Raw genomic sequence first — 27,139 nt, 5'->3', positions numbered from 1 at the left:
AAGAAGTAAACGTACATGTGTTTTTTTTCATTTAATTTGACATTTTCACAGCCAGCACCAAACTATGAGAAATGTTGTCTGAGAGCCAGGCTCAAAATTTGAATGAGAAAATAAAATCTCGATAAATGTTTTTTCAACCAATTGAAAGTATGGGCAACCGTCAAACAGAGTTTATGATACCCACGGGACAACTGAGGGATTGGACAAAGCTTCTGCTGGATTGAATGAAACCCTCTGTGCTCAGGATTTAGATGATGATTATGATTTTAGGGCAATAATAGTCAACTTCTTCAAATAAGAGTCAGGTGTGCATGATGACTTTTACATCACAATTGAAAAGGTTTAAAATGTACACTTTAAATGAGGTGAACTGAAGCTCGTCCTGATACCTGTGCTTGTGGACTGCTTCATTGTTCTAGGGAATTAGGCTTAGTTCCCTTTGCGACAAGATTTCTAAAATCTGCTACATTTAGTTTTTATAGGCCTAGCACTTTGTGACAAGGTCTTCTTTAATTATGGGTCTATTTTTAATTCATTTGAAGTTTCATTCAGATTGTTGAGGCTTTTCCTTTTCTTTGGGGTCTGAGTTCTCTTCGGGACTCCCCGATTTATTCATCCCTCGCCGCTGAGCGAGGCAGGAGGACTGAACAGGCTCCAATACTGGAGCAGGAGCGCAGCGCTTCAGAGCTGAGTAGGTGGCAGACAGTGCTCCCTGGTGGAATAAAAGGAGACGACGTCATTACATATTAACACTGGTCTAATCTGTCGTGCAACTACATAAGTGGCAGACAGCACCACCTGCTGGAAAGACAGAACCCATTACAGTGGTTTGCATTGTTGTACATTTTGCCGATGCTGACATGAACTCATGTAATAAGAACAGCTTCTTTAAGAGCTCAGTTATTGAGGGCAACAGAAATAATGACACGTGCAAACTTTCAGACGTGTTACGCACTCAGTGAAAAGCATTTGACGAGTAAATCTTGAATAAATGATCTTACAATGAGGGTGTAACAGAGCTACCCACAGAAACATAACAACAAGTATTGGATCTGATATTCTGATTATATTCACTGTATACACACACATGCACATATGTACCGACCTTAACAGTAAGAGCATCTTGTCTGGTGAGAGCTCTGTCAGAGAGCTGGTCTCTGTCTACAATCCAGGGATGACGAAGAACCTAATGGGCATTAAAAATGATTTCCTGATGCATTTTTCAAAAACTGCTCTTAAATGAGCAGTGTGTAGAACTTGGTGGCATGGAGACATTGCAGATTGCATCCAACTGAATACCCCTCTGCTCACCCCTCCCTTTCAAAGCGTGTCTGAGAACAATGGTGGCCTTCAGGTAACCTAAAAACGCAAAAGGTCCTCTCTAGAGCCAGTGTTTGGTTTGTCCATTCTGGGCTACTGTAGAAACATGGTGGTGCAACACGGCAGACTTAGTGACGAGGACCTGCTGCCTATGTAGATATGACCGGCTCATTCTAAGCGAACAAAAACAATTCTTACTTTCAGGTGATTGTGGACTAATATAAAGATAGTTATGAATATTGTATCATATTTCTGCTAATAACCCTCCTCAAAAAGCAGTATACTGTAATATGTAATATATTTAATAATGTTTCCTATCAACAGAATAATACATAATTGATACTAGTACAGTAAAAACTATTAGGAGAAAAAACAATATCAATGGGACTTAATAGCAGCCATCTAAATAGCCTAATAAAGCACACCAAGTCATGTTAGGGAGGGACTAATAGTACCTGTGGGGCAGTCAGGCGCTGGTGAGGGTCCACGTGGAGCATCTTTGTCACAATTACCTGTTAAACATATGCATAGGTGATATTAGTTTATTTGGACAGCAACACAACTATTTTATGTGTATTTTATTCCCCAAAAAAAGGAAAAAAAAGAACCTTGGCAGCGTCTGATACCAGGCCCCAGTTCCCTCCTGTGATAATGAATTTTCCACTGCCGATTTGAGCCAGAATTTCCTCTGCTGTGTCCTCAGAGCTGCTGGCAAACGGACTGAAGCTGGGCCAATAAGAATAAAAAGCAATTCAAAAGCTGGGCGAACTCTACAACTGGTGTGAAAAAACAATCTGACATTATTTAATCTAGAGACAGTAAAAGCACAATGTAGAGATGTTAAAAGACCTAAAGCCACTTTCTAGGGTAGTTTATTTGGAACAAATGTTGTATACAGCAGCAGGAGGAGCGGTAACAGAAAACATCGCATGTGTTTTAAACTTTAAACTGACCCAGCTATCATGGTGTAGAGCAGGATCCCCAGGCTCCAGATGTCACAGGCTGCATCATAACCCTGCTTCTTCAGAACCTGAACACACACACATTTGAACAATTTATTATGTTCTTTTTTTTCCTGTCAATGATTATTAATGATGTATTTTTGACAGCTGTTTTGTGGTTTCATTTGTTTCATAAGTGTTGGTGAGATATTAGAGGCTTCCTATTATGATTACTGATATACTGCACCTCAGGAGCCATGAACGTAGCTGTGTAACAGGGAGTCATCAACAAGCCGTTCTCAGCCCGAAGCTGCTTGGCAAAACCAAAATCACATATCCTGATGGATTGTGGGAGTCCACTGTCATCAGAATAGCGAATGTTACTCGGCTTCAGGTCTCGATGCACGACCTGAAAAAAACGAGAAAGGCACACGCAGACAAAAACGCAATCATGATCTGCAACAAAGTTAACATATGGTTGCTCCAAACCATACAGACTGTTGCAAGTAGGTGAATACAGTATAGTGATGGAACGAAGTCTTGTGTCAAAGATTTCAACAAATATTTTTACCCCCTGCGAGTGTAAATATTCCACAGTCTTGGCCAGTGTGCAGGTGATGTCTGACGCATCTCTCTCTGTAAAGTTCGGCACTGTCAGAGCTCTGTCCAGCAGCTCATCTCCTCTTAGTAAATCTTGCACCAGATGCACACATTGGCCGTCGTCATACACCTGATGGTAAAAGCACACACACGGGGAGCTAGAGCCACCAGAAGGCACACAATACAATGTTATCACAACACTTGTGTCACGATGCAATCTTGATTCAATCTGATTTTAAACATTTTGCGATGTGGTGCGATAACATATATTGCGTATTATTACCTTTTTTTCAACTGCAAATTATACAGTTTGTCAACATTCTGTTTTATCAAATAAGATAGAGTTTGACTCGGTTCATCTCACTTCAGTCATTTTTACTGCAGCAAAATGTGTTTGTCAGTCAAGCAGAAAAAGCAATTATTGTCATAAAGTTTAATTTGTAATTGCAATATTAATAGTTTCTGTAATAAAAGATCGATACTAAGCTTCCAGGTATCGATTCAATATTGCAATACAAAATATTGCTAATTCGATGCTGAATTGACTTTTTCCCCCACCCCTATTATATCCTGTTGTAAAGATGCTGAAGAAGCTCTTCTAACATGGCTGTTGAAGAAAACAATGTGTCAGGAGTGGGTTTTCCACTTACATCCTTCAGGGTAATAATATTTGGATGCTGTCCGTATCTTAACAGGATCTCAATCTCCTCTGATGGATCTTTTCTGCCTCTGTCAATGATCTGACACAAATACAGAAACGACAGGATATGTTTAGAAAGACATACAATTGCAAACCTCTAAATAACCAGGATCCACAAAGCATGTTGTTTGGGTGGTTTTTCATTTAATAATGCCAACCTTTCCCACAATGCACCACTAGCTCACTTTATATGTAATTACATTTTGTTGGTTGGATTCAGACCTGTGTTTTAGGTCAAACTGGGCTATGAAATGCTAGGACAAACGCTGCAAATGCTTTTTATGTATGTTGAAAAATACTTTGAATTCAATATAATGTTGATATCACAATGTTGTATATCTTAATAAGTTCTAGCAAAAGTTTAGTGACCACTACCTTCACTGAATACTCCACAGCAGTAACTCTGTTCAGACAACTTTTGCAGACAGAAGTCGCTGTCTGTCCAATTTCCTCCTTGAGCTCATAAACATCACTGAAGGCCACGTCCCCTTGGAGGTGCTGCAGGGAACACAGACAATCAGACAGACACACACACACGCTTCTATTACCGGTATATTTCATATATCTGTCATAGTCAAATGTGTCAGTCATATATTAGGTGTGAGAAGAATTGCATTGCTTCAGCAGTCAGTTGCTGTAGTAATAGTTGAGCAGGATTTATGAGGGTCAGCATAAATTAAATTGCTTCATCGTCCTGTCTGCTCGTTAACTCATAAAGCAATGATCAACTCTGTGATTTATTTACAGAGTTAATTAGTTGTCCAATCAATGTGCAAGTGTCTCATTTGTCTCTGTTGATGTGTAGATAGGGCATGAACTGCTTTCTTAAAGACACGTACCTTTGCTATGGGATTGATGTTGTTCACCTCCTGACGAGAAGGTGCTACCGGAGCGATGCTAGGCTCCTGACTTTGACTCGTTGCGACAAAGCTGAAGCCACGAAACAGCTGGTGTGTGTTTGCGCTGGGAGGGATGCCGGGAGAATCTGGATAGAGGAAAAGACGGACCGATACAAACATGTGCTCACAATACTTGAACTTCATTACAAATTTACATCCAATTAGGAACATCAACATTTTGAAATACATATAAAATACATTTAAAGTAAATCTTGTTCATTATATGAGCTATTCATCTCAGTTTTATTTGCTTTAATTACATGAATGGTACGTTTTGATTGATGATAGAATTACTCGACTCAAATGGATGGAAATTGTATATACAATTGAAATGAATAAACCTGACCTATGTATTTATTTGATTGGTGTATAAATATGTATGTTTATGTTTTTGTGGGTCTCAGTTACCAGTGGGTGTTCTGGAGGTGAACTCAGGGTCAAAATGGAAAGTGTCTTCAGGTCTTCCAACTGTGGGTTTGAATGGAGGCCTCAATTCCTTCCTGTACAACTTCTACAGAAAACAACAACAGCGGTCAGTATCAGCATTTATCATAAACCACTGGTTTAAATACAAAAGAACACATGGCCAAGTGCAAATTCACAATGAGAATTATTATAAAAGTGATGTTGCAGTTGGTGTGTGTGTGTTTTCCCCATTATACTGCTGTGTTTAACAATCACTGGATCCAGTATGAACAATAAAATATAGGTTGGGTTCCACAGCAGTTACATTTTTAAATTTCATGTCCCACTCAAGTCTCACATCTCGAAGCAAACTAGTCATATTGTAATGCAAGTGTTAATGTAAACATGTACTGAGTCAGCAATGGCACAGCCTGGTTTTTAAATGTAATGTGGAGCACAAAGAATAGAGCAAATGTAATAAGAAGAAAATAAAATGAAGAAGATTGGACTGGAAAATAAAGCTTGGCCTCAACTCGTGGATAATGAAAAGTCAAAGTGATTAAAAAGAACACCCATAGCATATGTAATGTGATGTCAAGTGAAAACTGCCCATTATACATGAGCACATACTGTATCTTTATTACATAAAGTGTATTATTGACTATGGCCTGCAGATGTCACCATTGCAGTGTTAACAACAGTCTGGCAGGGTCTCTTTGAGTAATATATCACATTAAATACCGAACAAAGGACTGATGCACACTCCTACTTGCTATTTGATTTGTAATTGACATTCTCTGTGAAGGCGAGGTTGCAGATTTGGTCAGTTTTATCAAAGATGAAAACATGAATAAAAGATCACAGAGAAAAAGTCAACCAAGATTCTGATGGAGTAAAGCATTATGCCTCTTACTGCACAGGATTCGAATTAGCATAGTGTGTAGGAGAACGTAAGCCTCTTATTGATAGCTTGTCACATCAAGCCAGCAACACCATTTGTAAATGTGAAAATGTGGTGCTTGGCAGAGGCCAGTAGGTAGTTATGTAGCGAGGAGTACAGTGAGAGCCGGTGGTGAGGGCAGAGATTAGTGGGCGTGTAAAGCTGATCAGAGTGGATTTTGTTCGAAATGAGAGCATCACTACTCGCAACAGCGGATAAACAAGAGTCACAAGCCTTCGGAACATCTCTGATAGAGAGGAATGGGTGCAACAATGTGACCAAGGCTCACATATTAAGGAACGCCCTGTTCACACTCACACTTCTTGTGTGTGTTGTCTGTTAGTAGCCTGTATAGGATATACAGTAGTTGAAGAAGTGCATTGCTTTTCACCAGTGTGAGCTTGTTGAGATGCTTTTAACTGCTCTTGTTATGGTATGCAGCAGAAGGCTTCTGCAGGATGAATGCTACTCAGGTACTGTAAATAGAAGCTTTGTGCAAGAGTGAGTTGAACGAATTTCAAGGTTACATTGTGATAGCACAGGTAATGTCTGCAGCCAGAAGATGTGCGCATGAGCCACCTTTCTGTGAGAAAGGCTGTTCCAGATAAGAGGATTAATTACAATGAAGTTGGGCAGGACAGGCAGACAGGGAAGTTAGAGATTTTGCTACAAAGCAATAGAAAACCATGACTCATGATTGTGGGTAAGTTTAGAGGAAGTGGGTGAACAGCTACAGAGTTCTTATGTAAGGATACAAAAACTACAGTTATCACAGAGTGATTTAGATGTGTTGTTCTTAGAATATGTTTTTAAATTCAACACAGGCTGCTAATCTGAGTAGTGCATCTCAGAAGTGGAACCTCCAAGAAACCAGTAGGCTACGTTTGTCCCATGATACTGAAATAACTTTTGTTCCGGCAACATCCTTACATGAAACAGTAAGTGTGAACAACCAGGTGTAGTTGTTGGCAGTCGAACAGGGTATTCATTTACAGACCTTTACCACAGTTGTGGCGGACATAACGACATACGATGCAGGCCTCGATCTGTTCTCACTGTCTCTAGCAGTGTTAACAAGCCAACTTTGTTTCACTTCCACTTTTTTTCAGTCTAATGTACACAGCATGTGTGTAATGCCAGTGAGTATATATCGTGTCCTTCCTCGCAAAAACAACAGTACTGGACAGCTTAAAAATCATGCAGACCGTAGAACATTCTTCATGAATTGTACTTACGTTCCAGTCTATGGATGCAAAGAAGCGATGTCTTTTTATTTCCTCCACTCCATCTGGTCCTGCACCTGTCAATCACACAGATTCAGACACGTTGATAAATGATGCCATTGTTCACATCTAAACATGCATTCATTAAAAACGAAATCATTCAAAGAGCATGAATACAGTCAAGTCTTTTATGTACACAGCACATTTTCAATGGACCTCCATGATGTTTTGTGACATAGACCTGATTTGTAGAATCTTATATTTGGTGTTAAACAACTCAACAGTTTTTCAAAGTGTTCAAAATGACACATTTATTCTGGATTGCTGTTTGCCTGTTCCAAGTTGAATGTGTACAGTACCTAGTCGATTTACAGGGTTCCTCTTGAAGAGCGCTCTTAATAAACTCTGCACTTCAGGACTGAGGAACTGTGGCATTCCCAGCTTAGCCCTGTACAGTGAAGACGAGAAACAGATGTAAAGACATGCAGGTGTTTGGTAGCACTGTGATGCATCAACATTGTTTGTATTGGATCAGTTTAACTTTGTTTTCCAAGCAACAACTTTATAATTCAGTTTATTCAGGTATAGTGGGATATTGTGAGATTGATAATAGCATGTGCATTTAAGCAATTTATCTTGAATGAACCATAACTGAGAAATGTATTATTATTTGAAATAGTAGACTGTTTTGAACAAATCCATTTGAAAAGGGAAAGAGAAAGCTGATTAGAAGCTTCGAGGGGAGAACGTAAGTGATCAAAATGCAGTCACATCCTCTGCATCCTGTTTATCAAGATAACCACTGTTACCGTAGCACGTAGAAACGAAGAACAAGACACCAACGAAACCATGAACACTGAGGTTAGCAACTTAAAAATGACCTAGAGCATTAGGATTTGGTAATAAATAAAAGAAGCTTTGATAATAAAATGATAACAGTTAAAATATGTCTTACTTAAGAATAAACGCCATTGTTTCCTTCCGATCTTTTCCTTGGAATGGCAATGATCCTGTCAACATCTCAAACTGGAAAACAGATGATAATAATTGTCAAAGCACCTGAATTAATCTCAGTGACTTGTCATACCAAAACTACTTGAAGAAAAGTTGTATGCACAAGCAAACCCCCCGACCAGACCAATACTTCTCTCATGAACAGCAAGTCTGCACCTGCTGCTGACATGCCCCTGCTTTCCAGCACCATTGTTAATGTTATTTACGTTTCCCAAATATATTACAGTGTTTGGAATGAAATGTAATCATAACTATGGATTTTTCCACTAATTTTGTTTTCATTTATCAAATAGGCTCCGCCCACTACTGTCTCTGGATTACAAAACTCTGTATTGTCCAGAGGGAGTATTTTCAAATGTTCTGTTTGTCAGCTGTCAGTGAATGTTAACCTCCTTTTCAGTATTAGTCAAAACAAAAAGAAGCCACCAAGCAAATAAAACAAGCAAAATCCAACAGATGCACGATTACACAAAGTAATGGGACCTAATCTGCCAGAAACGGTAATTAAGCAGCTTTATTTGCCAGAAGAAAGCTAAATTCAAAAACCAGTAAACCGGCACATTATGTAAGAGCTGAGTATTTGGCTCATATGATATAATAAATGCGTGCCTGCTGTTTTTGATAGCACGATCAGAAAAAACTTGCAAGTCAGTAGAAAAAATGTCTTTGTACTCCGATCACAAGTGCACATTAAAATAATAAAAAATGGTTTAATAGGCTGTCGAAACAATTCTTACCATGAGTACCCCAAATGACCACCAGTCAGCACTTTGCGTGTGCCCTCTCCTGTTCACAACCTCTGGAGCCATGTACTCTATTGTTCCACAGAACGAATATGCTCTTTTATCATGGTCAATGGCCTCCTTACTCAATCCAAAGTCTGAAGCACAGAGAGACAAAGAGAGAGCGGAACAAGTTAAGACTGACATGAATGACGATGAATAGAATGACAGAAACTGTTTGTAGCTGGAGGCACTGACCAGTTATCTTAATGTTTCCTTCTTCATCCAGAAGAATGCTGTTAGGAGAAAATGAACATTAAAAGCTGCTTTAAAATTATTTTGGAAAAAAATAAATGTATGCAAAAAAAGGGAGCATTTATGAGATAATACTTTTCAGGTTTCAGGTCCCTGTAGATGATCCCCAGACTGTGTAGATGGTCCAAGGCCAGGGCCAACTCTGCAAGGTAGAACTTCACATCCTCCTCAGTAAACATTACCTGGAGCAAATAAAGACATGTAGATGCTGGTAAAAAAATATATATATATACTAAATAAAATGTTTCTTTAAAACAATTATCCAGCCTATAAGAGACCTTGAAAAGTAAAGGCTTGTAAGTCTTAGTGCCGTTGGGGAAAGAACCAGGGAGTCTATGAGGAGGAAACCTACCTCCTTTGACAGTCGAGAGAAAAGGTCTCCTCCTCTGAGGAAGTCGAGGATCAGATAGAGTTTTCCTTCTGTCTGGAAGGCTACGCACACACACACACACACGCACACACACACACACACACACACACACACACACACACACACACACACACACATGCACACATGCACACACACGAGATAAACACAAGTAATATGAGGCTATATTGCTGCATTGGGGCTGTATCGTATTCTGTTACTTTGAGGATGCATTTGAAGTAGAAAAGATGTATATGAAATGAAATAACAAAATTCAACCAGGAACTTCTCTACAAAAAAGTATTTCAACTCAGCTGTGTATCGGAACGTTATCTTGTTATCTCTTGTTAAAAAACAATGTTGTTATATATGAGAATACACTGTGATTTCAGAGACACAGATATTCAAATCAGCACCTCAATGAAGACCATCAGACAGTCAGACTTACCATAGTGCAGTTTAACTATGAATGGATGATTCACTTCTGCCAGAATGTCTCTTTCCATCTTAGACCGTACGCGGTCACGAACTGTGAAGGAAATAGCGGGGCAAGACGAATTTCCTTTATAACATAAGATTCACTTATTAATCTGCGTGCAGATAGTCCTGGTATAGGCCAGACCTATCTCCATAATCACGCCACGCTTCTAATACCATCTGAATGTTTTATGAAACTGCATTGAGTTAATTAAAACATGTAAATTGAATTAAACCATCCCATGGTGCAGCTGATCCCATGGTGCTTTCGTCTCTAATGACAGTAAAAGTGTTATTGCCGCATCTGTTTCCTTGACAGGATGAGACCATAACTTTTTGAGATTCAGAGGATTAAAGCTTGTATAAAGACACAAAATCAGCACATGGCTGAACCTGTTTTCACAGTACATCCTAGTTTACAATAATCCCATTCAGTTTATCTTCATCAAAAGTACAAACTAACCTCTTTTACCCAAAATACTTTTAAAAGTAGGGCACTCTGAGGACTGACAATCAAATCTCCCTTATCAGATTTGTGGGAATAACCAATATTAATTTTAAACAAATTATTAGTCTGTGCCCAACAAACAACAAAGTTGTTATTTCAGCAAAATGTGTCAAAAGTCAAGATTCAGTAATTTATTACATTCTTAAATGCTACAGACACACAAATATCAACAATATTTACAAGTACTACTTGAAAATGAAGAGGCATAACCATGACAACAAAAGCATCCTCTACGAACTTTTGTTTCTTTGCCTTCCAATATATATATATACATATATATAGATATATATATATATATATTTTTTTTTTACCTTTTAGTGTGGCTTTCTTCAAGACCTTCATGGCATACAGCTGCCCTCTGTCCACTCCCCTGATCTTTCTCACCAGAAACACCTGGAATCATCATCATCACCATCATCATCACCAGCAGCAGCAGCAGCAGCAGCATTAGTTTAAAATAAATGACACAAGTAGGGAGTATATTATTTACGTCATCCAGGTGCTGCTAACAAGAAACCGTTGTAATACGTGTAGTGCACTACAGCGCATGCGCTTTACACGCACACACCTTCGCTGCTTTTTGAAACGCTAAAATTCATGGCAGCAACTACCTCTCCGTTACACACAATTTGCAGGCGACCGAGCAGAGGTAAGTGTTAGTGAGCTACCATCCTTTTGCATAAAACACATTTAGACTGTATACAAGCTAGCCATGCTAACCTGCTATCCAGGCTAAGGATTACAGCAGCATGTTAATGCCCAAAGCTTTTGAATGAGAAGTTAATCAATCACACAAACGCACATACTTAAGCATATTGAAGTGTCGATATTCCAGTGAAACAGTTGCAGTCTTACAGATAATCCAAAATGGTATAATACTCACTGAATTTCCTTAACATGAGTAATTGTTTAAGATATCCAGGGTCTCAGTGTGGTTATGGTGAACATGCATATCCTGTACCTTTCCATAGGAGCCCTGTCCCAGCACTTTGAGCAGCTGGAACTGAGAGGGGTCTGCTTTCTCACAACCCTCCTTAACATGATGGCTGATGTCAATCTCCTTCAGTGTACTATCATCCTGAGGAAAGCGAGACGCATGTCACTATTAGTCTGTTATTTACACATTTACAAAGACAGTGACAGAAAACCTGAGATAGAGTAACGTCTCTCTCAAAAGTGAAACATGAACAAGACGAGATGAATGACAGTTGAAATGTTGTTTGTGCAACATCCATATGGATAAGACAGCCTCCAAACATAAACTAAAACACATCTTCTAAACACACACGGAGACAGATGGTTATTTATGAGCTCTTATGTTATTGCTGGAAAGGTATGGGCTGAGTGGCAGTGATGCATATCGTGTAAGCTGCCTTTTTCAGCCGCTTCAGTCTGCTCAGTGAAGCAAATGATAAACTGTCAACCCGAGGCACGGTTTAGATTGGTCAGTGTAACAATATACTGTAGCTCTGTTCAGCTATCATTGAGAAGTGGAGCTTTACACCCCACTTCCAACAAGTATGAAATGCTAGCAGGAGTTAGATCGTCTAGAAAGGTAACGATTGTAAACTCACACATATAAGATCTATTTGAATTGAATTCTTGTGCTCCTGCCTTTCCTGAGGTCTCCATTTATTTCTAAGACAATCACATGCACACCAGCATTTCAGTTCTACGAATACAAATGACTTTGCTGTTTTATTCTTTAAACGGGGCAACAGGAGTGACATGCATCAACCAGAAGGAAACAGGATCAAGGCCCCAGTACCAACTTCTGGGATGCTGATCTATAGCTGACCCTGAACTCTGACCCTCCCATGAAGGGGAAGGAAGTGAAAGAGATCTTCTTCACATGGACCATCAAAGCATCATGTTACAGATGTGGACAGTCAGACAAACAGGTAAACAAACACAAGCAGACAGACAGTTACCAGCCAGATAGACTAACAATCACACAAACAGGTAGATGGATGTCAAGATGATTCGTCAGCACTGAGTCACAACAACAAAGACCAGAGGAGGGCAGCGGATCTATTTATATCTCCAGCAAACAGGTAGATGTGCTGCAAACAGCAGCCTGCCTCCCTCTCTCTTCCCCGCTGGTTTGTTTGGGCTATAAATAGACCTCCAGTGCCGTGCCGTCCACTGACTCAATCTGTCTCTATCCATTCGTCTATCAACCTGCCTGCCTGGCTGCTTGTTTGCCTGTTAGCAATTCTGTCTCTCCGACTGTATGTAGCTTGTCTCTCTCTCTCTGAGTCAAAACACAGTGTCTGTCTGTCTCTCTGTTTTCTAAATGCTTGTCAGACGGGCAAAGGAGCAGCTGCAACAATGCTGCAATCTCCTTAACGGCTCCACAACAAACCAAATAACACACATTCTTCCCACTCCCATTCCCGTAATCACACAGACTTTTCACACTCATCCTTATCGACTGTTGAAATGAGAAGGCTGCTGTCATGGCCTTAATACTTACACAAAAACACACATGGTCCAACTGTGATGCAATCCCCCTTCCAGCATGCGCAGATTCACACACATGTACAAATCTCTAGTTGACAGACGTTTGTCCTGCTCCGGGGGGTCTAAACAGCTTGACTAACCTCTAGTTGACAGAAGCCAGTGTTGTTCTTGTTCCTCGCCGCCTTGTTCTTCAGATAGATAGAAAACCATCTCCGCACTGTGAATTTTCGCATGCTGGTATCCATGGCAACGGGCAGACCTGTCCATCTATCCCATAATGAATGACATCTCCCTGCAGGAGGGTCCCAAGGTAGCGATGCAGAAACAGAGTTTTGTTTGGGGGGGGGGGGGGGGGGGGGGGGTTATCTATTTGTCCCGCAGTTCATCCATTGGCTCATCCTCAATGCAGTCGTCGCTTTTTAGTTTCCCTGTTATTTACATTCGCTGCTCGTCTCTCTGGATGTCGTGTCCCCCCCCCCCCCCCAACCCCTCCGCCTCTCAAACGCAGTCGACGCCAGTAAACATGCAGTCAGAGTTGTAACAGAGCCGTTAATCGGCGCAGACAGACAGACAGACAGACAGACAGATGGGTTGACGGACGGGGCAGGTGCTGCTGCGTTTGGGATTGTCTTGTGCTTTGCAGCCGGCTCGCTGCGTGAGGCTGCCCGAGAGGTGACGAATAAAGCTGTTCCGCTGAATCAGGAGAGGTGTGTGTGTGAGCTCACTCTTCACATCCCCTGCTGCCTCCCTCTCTCCCCCTCTCTCTCTCTCTGCAGAAGGGATTGTCACCAGTCACATTGTGTGCCGGAAAGCTCCTGACCCCTCCCTCCCTCCTTCTCCCGATTCTGCCTCTCACCTCCCTCTCTTTTTTACTCCCACCAGCATAAAGCAACAGCTGGCGGGGTCACATGGTGTAACCCAGCTACCTCTATCTGTCTCCCTTTTCCTCTGTCCCTTCTCTTTAGCTCCTGCCTGACATCCAGTAACACAGAGACTGAATAAAACATGACAAATAGCAGCGTAAACATAGACTATAAGCAGCATAGCAGTAGATGTCTTTGGAAAATACTGTGGCTCAGATTCAGCGACATTACATCCGAATTTAATTTGAGGACAGCAATCAATGTTACAATCCATAATGACGACAGATGCAAGGGAAGCAATCACAGTGTACATCGTGATCTGGTTGATCACTGGGCATGTGTGTGCGTGTGTGTAGGTTCATGGATCTGTCACATCAGCAGCTTTGCAGAACTGCAGTGTTGCATAACCAGAGAGAGAGAGAGGGGGGGTTTGAGGTCAGGACTGCTGTTCTACCTGTTCAAGTGTCTAGCCGATGTGGGCTTTAATTTATTTCTAAAATAACATCTTCTTTATTTAGTCAGAGTAATTCGCCATCAAACGCTTAAACTGTAATCCTCAAACTTGTGGTTTGACAGGATTTGGACCACATTTCGAATATTGCTGGCCCATAGTTTCAAGGCATTTTAGCACAATTGAAAATGTAATCAGATGTGTCCAGTCACTCTGCTGTGATGTGTTGTGGGAGGAGATTCAGGATTATGGACTGGTGTCTTTGTCCCGGGAGGATTAAGGCTCTGTAAGGAGATCACAACATTAATATTCATACCCACTGAGTAGATGTGGAGAGATAGAAAGACTGGCATAGTGCTATACTATTGTGCGTTATGCTGCATGCATAGAAAGAGACAGGTTAAGCTGCACCTTAAAACCAAACTGACTCCTGCCACCAGTTTTCTATATCCATTCACAGGTTTCCTTCACTCTCTATCACATAGATTAAACATGCACATAGACACACCTTAATCAATACTGAATGTCACATGATAACTCACAAACGACTTAATGTGTAGATTGACTTGATATCCAATATTTTATTGACATTTAAAAAATGACCTTTCAGCTTGAAGAGAATTGATTTATCGATGCACAAAAACAGCAATTGTCAAACGGCGTCAATAGAAACAAGTAATTGTAAAAATCAGCTGGGATTAGGTAGTGTTCACTAGATCACGTGCTACATCCTTGAGAAACAAGTATTTCATCTGTACGGTGCAGGCCTAGAGCATACGTGACAACAATGGTGTATAAATCAACTTGTGTTTAGTGTTGGTCGTGAGGTTTCCATGGCAAAGTACTTGGATATTTGGACTCATATTTACTAAAACAGAGCGCTGTAGCATTTACTCATTACACCACATACTATATTTCATTTAGTCTGTACATTGGTTCAATGGTTTTAAGTTCACAAATGTGACCAACAGCCATTTATTAGCAACATGGGCAGACCTAACCAGGCCTACAGCACATGTAACATGTAATCATCATAATGTAGCTAAAAATCAGCCCCGCAAAAAAAGAGATGCCACTTAATAGATGGCACATAAGCACACAGATGTGATATAAAATATGGCCAGATGTTACAAGATATGCAACTCATTTGCCAACAAGATACAGTACATAAACTGTTCACCTGCCTGACCTGAACTCACGATGCCCCCTTTTGAGCAATGGAAATAAACATGCCGTGCACTATGTCGGATTCACGTACGAGCGAGGGTCAGGACGGGACATGATTCCATTAAAGCACTACGTAGTAGTGGAGCGTGTGTCCTGCTCTTTGTAGGATATAAAAAGAGCAATGCACTTAAAAGGAGATTTTGTTTTCAAGTACCTGTCACAGCCAGAATTGTCACACAGTTCAAAATGTTTTCAGGCTGCACTGATTGGGTATCTTTGACATTTGTCATTGAAATGTATTATGTTCATTGCCATTCCTGAGCAAAATGTAATTATGATGAAGTGAGTGTGTGCGCACATGCTAAATCACAGTGCAGTTTTAGTTTTTTATGTCTTTGTTGAAGTAGGGTTGTAATGTGCTGTTGTGTTTCAGTTTGCACATGTGTGTGTTCTATGAAGGAGGTGGGTAGTAAACTGGCATATCATGGTCACACACACTGAACCCAGATGCCTTGTTATCAGCAATGAGATTGTGCCAGTCTCCCTTAGACATCTTCTCCGTGGCAAACTGTTTCTCACAGTCCATGAGGGTGAAGTCAGGGTTGAAACAGATCTCAATCTGCCCCAAAACCTGGACATCAGCGTTCTGTGAAACACAAAAACACACATTTTAACAATCTAACATCAGCTGACATTTGAAACACAGCTTAAATACACTGATGCCTGACAGAAAAATGCATTTCTGTAAAGTGCAAAACACCCAACAGCAAATCATAATTTCATGATTTGAATGAAATGTTTCTACCTTTGATGGATGGACACATTGGATCTTAGGTTTGACGTTGTAGAAGTTCTCTATGACTCCTTCAATTTGTGAAAGCTACACCCGGACACATTAGGAAGAGAAGAAGAGCAAAATTGGGAGGCAATCTTATTATTATGAGGCACTTTATTCCTAACATAACAAATATTTAAGATTCTGATATACTATACAACTTATACACACAATTTAATGTTAAAATATAAATATACCTACTTTGTAATATGTTTCTGAAGGGATAATGTCAAACTTCTTCAGGATGCTACAATAACAGAAACTCAGGTTTATATTTGAGGCGTTTATACTTTCATCCAGAGTGACTTTAGAATAAGCATACAACAGTAGTTGGGATTCTGTGAACTACTCTGTGGACAGCAAACATCTGCAGGGTTAATATTGATCAGTACCATCAAGACAACACTAGAACTAGAAGCATTGAAAAGAAGTGTGTGTATGTGCCCGTGTGCGGGTGTGAATGTGCGGTACCTGTCCAAATCCAACTTGTGGTACAGCTCCAGTGCCTTGCTGAAGTATTTATGTTGACTATTCAGAGAAGCTGCTTTGGCTGCACATGTACCATGTTTGTGCCACTCATACTTCCTGTTGAAACAAACAAGCATGTATAGCTTTTACAATAATTGAGTACAAAGTAATGCCAGGAGTACAGTACATGATGATGACAATCTCAATGCTTAACATTCATGACTAGACTCCACAAAAACTCTGAATATGATCCTGTGGTCAGAGCTGGTTTACAATACATATCTGAGCACAGTGTGCTTGTCAACAACAGTCTATAAATGCATGAAGCAGCATTTTAAAGTGTATTCCCAGATTTATAGAGAGATTGGATGTACTTTATAATAATTATGCAGTAGAGTACCAAGAAGGCAGGTAGGCTGTATATTGCTGTCAGAGAAAGAAATGGAAGTAAATGCTTGTAGTATTCATAGGCCAAGGGAAATGTGTGGCTGTGTACACAACATGGTATGGTGGACTGAACTACATCAATCTCCACTACTACAATCAGCAATAGTATACAGTAATACAGTAGTTATTATCACTATGTCAATTACTTGCACATCTAAATACATAATAGACAAATGCAAGATATTAATAATGTGGTAGTGACACAGTAATATAGTCTATACAACTAGAACATACCAGACTGAAGAAAGTATCAGACAGAAAATGTAAGGATCGATTGATATAATACCAGAATGAAGCAGACAAGGGGTTAAGCAAGTCAGGCCAACTCTTCTTCATGTCTGGAAGCAGGTCCTGAGAGAACACACCCAAAACAGATTTGTTTTATCCATCAGTATACCAGCTAAAGAAAAGGAGAATAACATTTACCCTCCCAAATTAGTAACGCCAAATTAGACGGTCTCCGTTTGATGTGCTTTAGATTAAAAGAGCTTTTCATTCAGCTTTCTGAAGAGTATGAAGTACTCTCCCGTTTCTTCTTTGTCCTGCCAATTGACATCAGTGCAACCGCTGTCTGTTTGTTTTTCTTGATGAATTAAAAAGGACTGTTTTACAGAAAGAACATATTCATTACTTTGGATTTGACACCCAGTTATAACGACACACTGAGCCGGAACGGTGTTGTACCTCTATTTGAGAAGAGTTGAAATGCCACGATGAATTGCAGTCGATCCCTTTATCTGGCCTGGAAAACAGTTCAGATTCACAATGTTAGATATCTCACTTGCCCACTCATTCGCAGAGAGAGAACAGTAGTAAAAACAGGAATTACAACCAGGCAACAATGACTTATTCATGACATTTTCAGACAGGACATTTACCCGGAACCATTTTTTAAAGTGGCAATACCTAACAGGTAGTTGTTAACATCTGCCATGCTGATAATGAAAATAGGACACTCCCATCTGATCCAAACCACACATAAACATACCAAAGTCCATGGAGTGTCCAGTAGCTGATGTTGGGATGACAAACTGGCTGTTCCATCTGAAATGTATACAACATTTTTATTGTTATTCCATCTGGACGCATAAACCTAACACTTCATTATGTTATTGGTATAATTGAAATGAGCACAAAGCAAGTTTTGGAGAGCAGCTACTCGGGCTGCAATTAATGATTATTTCTGTTAGTGATTCATTTTTATTGTTCTTAGATGAACCGTTTCATTGACAATGATTGCGAGACATGAAATGAACAATAAGTCCAAGCCTTTAAACAAACAGTATGCCCTTAAAATAGATAAAGTTCTACATTTTCCCAGTAAGGAAACTCGCACTGTCGAGTGGAACTGCAGCAACGTTGCAGTTAAGAATCTACAAGCACATCTCCTCAGTTGAGTCTTGGTATATTGCGATTATAAAACGTCTTAAAATTGCCTCGATAGAATCTCATACTGAGAATTTTAATTTGTCAATCATTGAGCAAAATGAGACCCAGAACAAATGAATGGCAAAACATTTGCCACCCGAAACATAAACGTGTCATACCAAGACCACAATCTTGCCAAACCTTCTGACGCACAACAGGGCACATGATACAAAACGCATAAAACGGGATGTGTGTTTTGTATCGAGACTTGGTTAAAACTGCATCTTCCTCTGTTGAAAGACCTCTTGCCTCATCAAAGCAGATTGTTGACACACAGCCTGTCTCATGACTCAAACACAGAAATCACATGATATTCAAAGATTAAACGTTTACTCAGTTATACAGTATATAGGTAACATTCTTGGACAATATTTGGACCTATCTATACTACCCTTTTACAACAGGGTTCATCTTTACTGGTGCACAAATGGATCTAAACAGACATAGTACTTTGGCTGGGCCCACAGATACAGTTATGACTGGGCTAAGGATGCTGCATGATTTGTGGGGATATTCACATTAATTTCCTTAGTCGGGCGCTAAACTTTACGATTATTCTGTCGTCACATAAATGCTGCACAAAGCCTATAGCGTTCTATACTGCATGTATTAGCCTAGTGGCCAGCGTCCTCCTCCTTCATTATTGCTCTTCTACTCTTGGTTTAAGTCACTGTATTCCCCGACAGAAGGCCACAGTTGAATTTAATCCTAGAAACAGTAAAGGCAGAAAGAAACTCACGCTACAGAATGTGCTTGGCCAGTGGTGGGTCAGGATCAGTTTGGTCCAAATGTGTCTGAAATACATGCACACTTTAATGAATTAAAATAACAGCAGTTCACTAGGGCATCCACCATCATATTCATCTCCATGCACAGTGTATTCTTTTGTTATACTTACGGAGGTGAAATCACGAAGGCGGATGACAGGGCTGCTGCCAGGCCGAGCAGAAGAGGGGAGCAGAGCTTCATGTCTGAAAGAAGATGATGGATTTGTCAACAGCTGCTTTCATGCAGGACTCAGTGTTGAACATGAACCCCAGGTTCCTCCGACATTCACATTATAGCACTAACAACAACGTCCAGAGAGTAGAATTGATGAAATAAAATATTTGTGACTCTGGAGAATTCATGCATTCAAGTACAATTCTATAAGAATGGATTTTGATTGAACTGTGTTACAGAAATTGTAGATGTTAGACGATGTTAGATTACGAAGCAAGATAACCTGGCGCATGCGCAGAATGATAGTTTTAGCTTTAAGTGAGTGTAATTTAGACCGCATGTGACCACTTAATTAGACAACGAACACAGACCTTTAACACAGCAACCTCTCCCTCAAATACACAAACATCACATGTTTGAAACGTATCCACACATAACCAGGACCAGTTTAGAGAATATCAATCAGGCGAACAATTTATCTATCTAAAGATATATATATATATATACTCAACTTGTTCTAACATGGGCTGTACACTGTCGCAACTCAGGCTGAAGTTCCCACTATCATGAAATAATGATCGGCGAACATGCGCTGCTACAACCCACAAAGTCACTGTGGCAAAGACGTATTCATCCGGGCAACGTCCTAGAAACATGGCATCAATAATATCGTAAGTAGAACGTTAAACTATGGAGTGGTCTCACCGACGTCACGATCTCCTTAGTTACGAGGTCGGTCGGCCATGTTGGAGTACATACAGATCCTACATGGCGGCGAGTAAACAAGGAAGTGCGGCGAAAATACCATACTTTGAATCACTGGATAGTGCATCAAAGGTTCGCTACCTGGCCAAATTGAAGGTTATTGGTAACTTGGATCCCTATACGATGAGTGCAGATCGTTTCAGTGCCGATCCTACTTATCTTCCATCGGTAAACTACGCCAACATCTACACGTATCTCGTGAACACCCCCAGTCCTTACACAAAAGACGAGTTGGAGTGCTACAAAGGGCTCGACGCTTATAATCAGTTTGTCAGTGGATGGGTCCGAGACGTCAAAGCAACGGTCGTCGACAATTCTCATCTCGTCATTGGGAGGGTAAATATATACAGATCTGGTCCGATATTTAGCAATATTCAATGTTTACTCAGTGCAAACAGACACGTGTGTTTGTTTACATTGTACATGCATGTCATTGTGTGCGTGTGTGTAGGAATTCACTTTCAACTAACTCCTAACTTCATCCCCCCCCCACACATATATATATATATATATATATATATATACATATACATATATATATATATGATCCGACGTTAAACTGATATCAAGCAATGCTGAGGCTGCATCTATGTGTTCCGCCTGTTGTACACGCTCGACACGTCTCTGGCACCGACTGCTGTCACGGGCCGATGAAGCTTCAGTAACCTTCTCATGTCCAAGTTTAATTTATATTTCCTTTATTAAATACTGTTAACAAACGAATTTGCAAATAAAATCACTGACCACTTATAAAGTGATCCGCACATACTCTAGTGTACGCCAAATTCCATTCCTTTATATCTCGAGAGATATTTCTCGCGACGTCGCTTGGATAGCTCCTTCGTGTCATTTCCTTGATGTGTAATGACCGCTGGCAAACGAAAGAATGATTTCTTGTCTCTATCAGCTCTGCTGCCACAACCAAAGACAGCACAAAAGTTCACCACCGATAGGTTATGCGACTCAGCCGTGCATGCCAGTGGCTTTGTGTGTACTCCAACATGGCCGACAGCTAAACTGTGACGTCACACGAGACCACTCCATTGTTTAAATGAACGACTCTTCAAACGTGAACAACGAGCGTAATGCCGACTTCATGTTTAAACCAAACAACCTTTACATTTAAACAAATATAATGTTTACATATGACTCACCTTCTGCCGGATACGTGTGCAAAACAAATGTGTGGTGGTTACTGAAGTGTTGCGCAGGTCATCATGTAGAAAACTGTGCATTACACAGGACAGGGACTTGTGTTGTTGATGTCCCGCAGGCGACTCACTGACGTGTGCGCCATTGACGTCGTGCGTCGTCACGTGGTAGAGTGGTTGGGTTGGCTTGTTTTGTGGTCCGGACCGCGCCGGCGAGTCCTTGTTCAGCAGGTTAGCTGATGTAACAGTGTACGATCGACTCTTTTATTGCACTCTTCTCATATAAAGTACATTAATGATATATATATATATATATATATATATATATATATATATATATATATATATATATATATATATATATATATATATATATATATATATATATATATATGTATCTATATGTATTATCATTATGTATATTTTATGATTATTTTTTTATTTTACTCTTTTATTGCACTCTTCTCATATAAAGTACATTAATGATATATATATATATATATATATATATATATATATATATATATATATGTATGTATCTATATGTATTATCATTATGTATATTTTATGATTCTTTTTTTTTTACAAGAAAGTATTACAGCAGCAAGCTCTGATATATTGATCTACATTGAAGACAAATAATAAATAATAATATGTTTTCTAATTTACCAACTCACATTTGACAGAATTGTCAGTTTTTATAACACAACTGCATTCTGATGAAGACAATTTTACAGATTTGGGAGAGAATACACCAGATTAAATGTCTGATCAGCACAATCAGGCAACAGAATTTGTGACATTGTACAGCTGTCTTCATAAAGAGTGTCAATGGAGAGTGTCAGTTTCACAATGTGTTCACCAAAAATGATTTACAGTAATTCATCTCTAGGCAGTATCAGGGTGTACATGCACACAAAACTTATTTCAACCGCTCTGAAGTCTGTAAACCATAAACAATTCTAAATATTATCCTTTTACTTTGTTATTGTAATTCATGTTTTTTTTTCTTCATGAAAACACACAATTAAAATGTTTAGAAAAGAAAAGATTGTATTTTTATGCATTAAAACAAATCTTGTTAGTAGTTTTAATAAAAAATGTGCCACTTCATTAGTGTGGAGCCGTGGCTCACCAACATCTCACTGTCAGCCAACAACATAATGTACTAAAAGTATCAATGGGCTGCGTTTACAGTGTGCTTGCACATGACCAACAGAGGGCTCTTTCGACCTCAGACAGACGTCATTCCTCCTTTTGATTCTACGCCCTTGTTAACACATCACACGCTCTCACCAAAGCCACCGTCCTGCCACTCTCTCAATCTCTTTTCTCAAGTGTAACTCCATGTTTTCCCATCAGTTGATTTTGCCTCAGATGTGAGATGTGTTTCACTGCTCCTCCACTGTGTCAGGAATAGTCTAGCTGTAACTGTAGCTATAGTTTTATAAATAGGCCCTGGCCAAAGTTCAGCATGCGACTTAGTGTCTCAAGATCTTTCAAATGGAGAAAGAGCTTACAAAGTGACGGAAATACGGGTTAAAGTGCAGCTAGAAAGATTTAAATCTATGTGTGAAACGGCCATATAGGCCTACTGTGGATACATGTTTCAACATTGAATTTAAAATACATTTTCAGAGTTTTAAGGTGCATGCTCTATCAGCTCTGAAATACTCCCTAACGTATGTTTTATAATTCGTCAACTATGCCATGATGGTATGGAAGAAATTAGAGTGAGCAGCCTTGTTGCAATGTGGTTCTTGAATAAGCTCACTGTCTTGCTGCCTATTCTAAAAATGCTGCCTGAAAATGTGGCAGTGCCCCCATAACAGATGCTCTGCATTGTCTAGATCAGGTGGTACACTTGAATAACCAGTTGATGAGCATCAGTTGTTGAGCTAACATCCCAGAAAACAGCAAGTGGGCTAACTACTAAAATCAAAGAGTTGACTGCTTGTGGTGGCCCTGAGTTTGAAGGATACTGGTTATATATAGGCAGGCTCTCTTTCCTTATTAGGCCTCAGGGAAAGGCAGGTGGGGGTGGGGTGAAGGCGGGTGGTGGTTTTTGTTGGCCTGGTACTTGGTTTAGGCTGACTCCCGGTGGATTCAGGCTGTCGACCGAAGTCGCTGCAAAGGACATCTCAAGGGGTAAGAAAGCTATAATTTCCTTCTCTTTTTATTCTCTATCACCTTTGTATCCTCAGCTTTGAGTCTACTCTTGTTTCAAACACAAGTGCAGCTGGTGGGATTAGTGGGGTGGAGGAATTAGGGAAAGACCAAGAGATGTTGTTTGGCCCTAACCAGAGCTGATGATACTCAAAGTGATGAATGAAGAATGATGATATATGAAGTATGAAGGATGTGCTGAAATTCAATCTGAATAAATTAGTGAACTACTGTTTTGAAGATAATTGCCGTGTTTGAGACACAACAGTTCTCTTTGTGTTCATAGTTAGACTCTTAATAGGTTAAAATGGAGTCCCTCTGGAGAATAAAACTCGGTGGGGACACTTAGGACTGTTGCTTCAGTGCACAAATTGCTGGTGTGTAGTTCTGGGACTCACACCTTGTTGACTTTGTTTGATCTTAAAATAACGAACTTATAACACAAAGGAGCCATTATTATTCCATTGTATTAAAATTGCCACTATTGAGCAAGTGTTGGTGTCCAAATAGCAACTGTTCAGAGGTTTTTACGGTTATGGTTGAGCGTTTCAGAGGTGTACTGTTGCAGGCGGCGTGGCTCGGGTGTCATTCGGCAGACATTTGTGCTGTTACAGTCTTGGCTGGACTGACAGAGGCAGAGGACAGCCAGTGAGGTGTAGGGCAGATGGGACTATAATATGACAAGTCTGCAGTGAAAACTTGCCTGAAGGCAGTCGAATGTAATGCTGATTTTCTTTGGAAGCACGTCTCCCTATGTCTGCAGCTTTGATTTAGATTTTGTGACACTGCTCTAGAGAGTGTTGCATAAATAAACTGTACAAACTCACAAGAGACAATAGGGACGCTGGTTTGTTGTTCCTTGAGTAGGGTGAAGAACATTTTCTGTGAGACATTATTATTATTATGGAGCTCTTCTACTGCACAACACCATGATTCAACCAGGACTGCCTTTAGGGGTTGCCTTTAAGGGTTGGGGGCATTATCATATCACCTATCTGATTGTCTGGCTGCTTGATTAGCGGTTTTAAGACATTAGAAGTGAGTAAAACATGGGTTAAGTGTTTCAGAGATGTGGTAAAGAGGAATGTCTTTGCCATCGGAGCACGTCTCAGTCGCTTTCAGGGTGAGGTTGGCCAGGGAGAATCGCTTCATGTTTCATCTGGCCTTATTTCTGGTGAGGCAATTATGTTTGAATGCCGCTATCACTGCATGATGTCAAAGTTATGCTGTTGCGTTGTGTACTGTAAAACGTCTTATGTCAGACACACAACAGCTTAAACTGCCAGTGAATACGTGTGCAGCTGTGGTTCCCTGGCTTTCTTTTTTTGTCTCATCAGTTTTATTCATGCCATGTTATGTCTCAGTCTTACCAGTGCAGGATGTGATGTGAATAATAGAAACATCTTATGATGAGAGCTGTTTAGTAGAGCTCACACTAAGTAACAAACCTGTCATATTTCACTTAGTCGTGTTTTATTCACTTGTGTTTAAAGTTGAAAATAACTGTATATTCACAGTCCACCACTGTATATAAAACTGTAATGAATATACAACTGCTCATGCTGAATTTGGAGTTGTCAACGTAATGGAAAGTGCAGCTGTACTCGGTCAGTTACTGTTCATATACATCGCTGGTCCAACAATAGACTCCATCCAAATCCATGCCTTTTCTTTATGTATGTACATGTGTGTCTTTAAATCAATATACACGTTCCTCTGGATTATTAACAAACTGTCCTTCCTTTGGTTGTCTTCATGACAGCATCATTGAGTGCATCAACTTCCTGAAGTCACGTTGACAGTCCTTTAGGGTTGGTAGCCCTTGTGTTTGTGTATGTTGGCGTCACTGTGTTGCAGGTCCGACTTGTAGGTGAGGATCTGCTGCACTTTGTGACCAAGTCAGTCTGTGTGTGTGTGTTTTCTTGCTGGTCCAACAGGTCAATATCTACAGTGTCACCATGTCAGTGTTGATGAAACGTGGGAATTACAACCATGAATACCACCACAAACAGAGCAAATATGTGGTTAAAGAATACAGCAGGTACATGTTACACTCGAATGCTAAATACAACTAAAACATGAAGCTAACAGTAGTATTCTAACATTAGTAAGCTTTGACTACAGGTTAGAATAGAGGGCTAACCTGGTTAACATAAAACTAACATCAATACAAGACTAATCCCGAGCTGGCCACGCTAAACTTGAAAATGGTTTTTTACAATGACTGTCCAAAGGTCATCTTCGAAACACAGCATTTTTTTGAGTTAATTTTCTTTTTTTTTATCGATCCTTTTTGGCGCTATGAAGGCCAATTGAACTTTAGTATTTCTCATGCTGAAGAGAGGCTGTCCAAACTTCTAAGCAGCAAGTCTGATCCTCGTGCCTTTTCCACAGATACGGCTAACACATTTTTTGTAACATTCTGCAACTGTTTAGTGCTGCTGTGATTGGTAACTATGTAGTATTTTGGTATTCGTGTTTGTTTTTGTGTGCTGTGTGTTTCATGTACTTACACCTTTAAACATCTTTTTATTTCTGCTGCTCACTTCTTTTTGCTTCTTTTTTGTTTTTGCTAATAAGCAGCTAACCAGACACAAGACTGTCTTTGTTAAACTTATAGTTCTCTTTTAACAAAGTGTTCATTGGCAGGTGTTGAATTATTTGTTACTCATACTGTTCATGTCGAGCTTATTTTCCAAACTGATTCCTTTGTCTTTTATTTCAAACTCAAGTCTTGTATGTGTATCGTGCCCTGCACACTGATTGACTGATTTGCCGAAGAAATATAAGTTGTCAAATTTATCTTCAAAATAATTATTCCTCCATAGACCGTTCAACAAATCCAGGCACAATTAAACAACAAGAGATGATATTTTTTCTTCTTCTTCAAATAGAATCAGTCCTAGTTGTGTCGGTGACAAAGCATATGGAGTCTGTTCTTTTCATAGGTTTACCCACTCTCCTTTACGGAGCAGCCGCCTGACATTTTTCTTATTTTGCTGATTTGGACAAACCTGAACACATCCACAGGCTGCCTAAATTGTCATCATACTCCAACCTGGCATCCACCTGCAACACAAGACATTACTTTTGGTCATCTTCCTCTCTTAATATGCAACATGGCCCCTCACAGTGGTGCCCAAACCAACTGCTCTGTCTGTTGCTGCCAGCTGATTCTCTGGACTGGGGGGTGCTCCCCTCCATTTTGCGGTGGCAGTGGTGGAATGACATCAGGCCTGAAGGCTTTGTGGACGCACTGATGAAACGTGAAAGCTTCCCACTGCTGGCTGTGTCTCCCCCGCTGACAATCTCCTGCTCGCAGGCAACAGGCCTGTTGCCAGCTCTGGGGCAGCCTCTCGTGGGTTGGGCCTTCAGTGGCATAGTCTGCAGAATATAAGATTTGGCAAAGCGCAAAGAGACTGTGTATAGCAGCGAAAAACAGGGAGGATGTTGTGATACATCATTGTCCTTCTCTTAAACAGCTGTGTCAGCCACAATGGTTCTCGACAAAAATGACTCTACAAATCTACAGCAGTTATTGTTGTTGTCCAGGAGGCTCGGC

At 40.1% G+C, this 27,139-nt stretch overlaps 3 protein-coding genes across 3 annotated transcripts in view; 1 reads left to right on the top strand and 2 right to left on the bottom strand.

Annotated features, from left to right (window-relative positions):
* Nucleotides 1-544: 544 nt before the first annotated feature.
* Nucleotides 545-13,169, bottom strand: rps6ka2 (ribosomal protein S6 kinase, polypeptide 2; the record flags this gene model as incomplete). The annotated part of the gene is made up of 22 exons (XM_079287845.1): nt 13,035-13,169; nt 11,393-11,509; nt 10,743-10,824; nt 9,895-9,975; nt 9,432-9,511; nt 9,155-9,261; nt 9,023-9,060; nt 8,780-8,922; nt 7,984-8,054; nt 7,388-7,476; nt 7,041-7,105; nt 4,869-4,971; nt 4,401-4,546; nt 3,937-4,059; nt 3,512-3,601; nt 2,833-2,991; nt 2,509-2,670; nt 2,274-2,350; nt 1,929-2,046; nt 1,776-1,832; nt 1,106-1,186; nt 545-712 (listed from the first exon to the last, which is right to left on the bottom strand). Exons 1-22 carry the CDS (start codon nt 13,137-13,139, stop codon nt 545-547), a joined length of 2,262 nt encoding a protein of 753 aa, XP_079143971.1. The 5' UTR covers nt 13,140-13,169.
* A 1,645-nt stretch (nt 13,170-14,814) lies between these two features.
* On the bottom strand, nt 14,815-21,536 carry rnaset2 (ribonuclease T2). The gene is made up of 10 exons (XM_079288850.1): nt 21,415-21,536; nt 19,452-19,524; nt 19,293-19,347; nt 18,114-18,169; nt 17,810-17,867; nt 17,412-17,476; nt 16,682-16,795; nt 16,412-16,457; nt 16,181-16,255; nt 14,815-16,021 (listed from the first exon to the last, which is right to left on the bottom strand). The coding sequence occupies exons 2-10, from the start codon at nt 19,520-19,522 to the stop codon at nt 15,827-15,829; spliced, it is 735 nt and encodes a 244-aa protein (XP_079144976.1). The 5' UTR covers nt 19,523-19,524; nt 21,415-21,536; the 3' UTR covers nt 14,815-15,826.
* A 1,906-nt stretch (nt 21,537-23,442) lies between these two features.
* myom2b (myomesin 2b) overlaps nt 23,443-27,139 on the top strand; it is a 29,777-nt gene continuing 26,080 nt past the window's right edge. The window contains exons 1-2 of the mRNA XM_079283185.1: nt 23,443-23,559; nt 25,515-25,618. Of these exons, the coding sequence (XP_079139311.1) occupies nt 25,536-25,618 (83 nt within the window). The 5' untranslated portion in view covers nt 23,443-23,559; nt 25,515-25,535. The remainder of the gene's footprint in view (nt 23,560-25,514; nt 25,619-27,139) is intronic.

The sequence above is a fragment of the Melanostigma gelatinosum genome (genome assembly GCF_949748355.1).
Source record: "Melanostigma gelatinosum genome assembly, chromosome: 2".
NCBI classification, from domain to species: domain Eukaryota; kingdom Metazoa; phylum Chordata; class Actinopteri; order Perciformes; family Zoarcidae; genus Melanostigma; species Melanostigma gelatinosum.
Note: the sequence above shows the minus strand (reverse complement) of the source record. Positions and strands in the feature narration are given on the sequence as shown.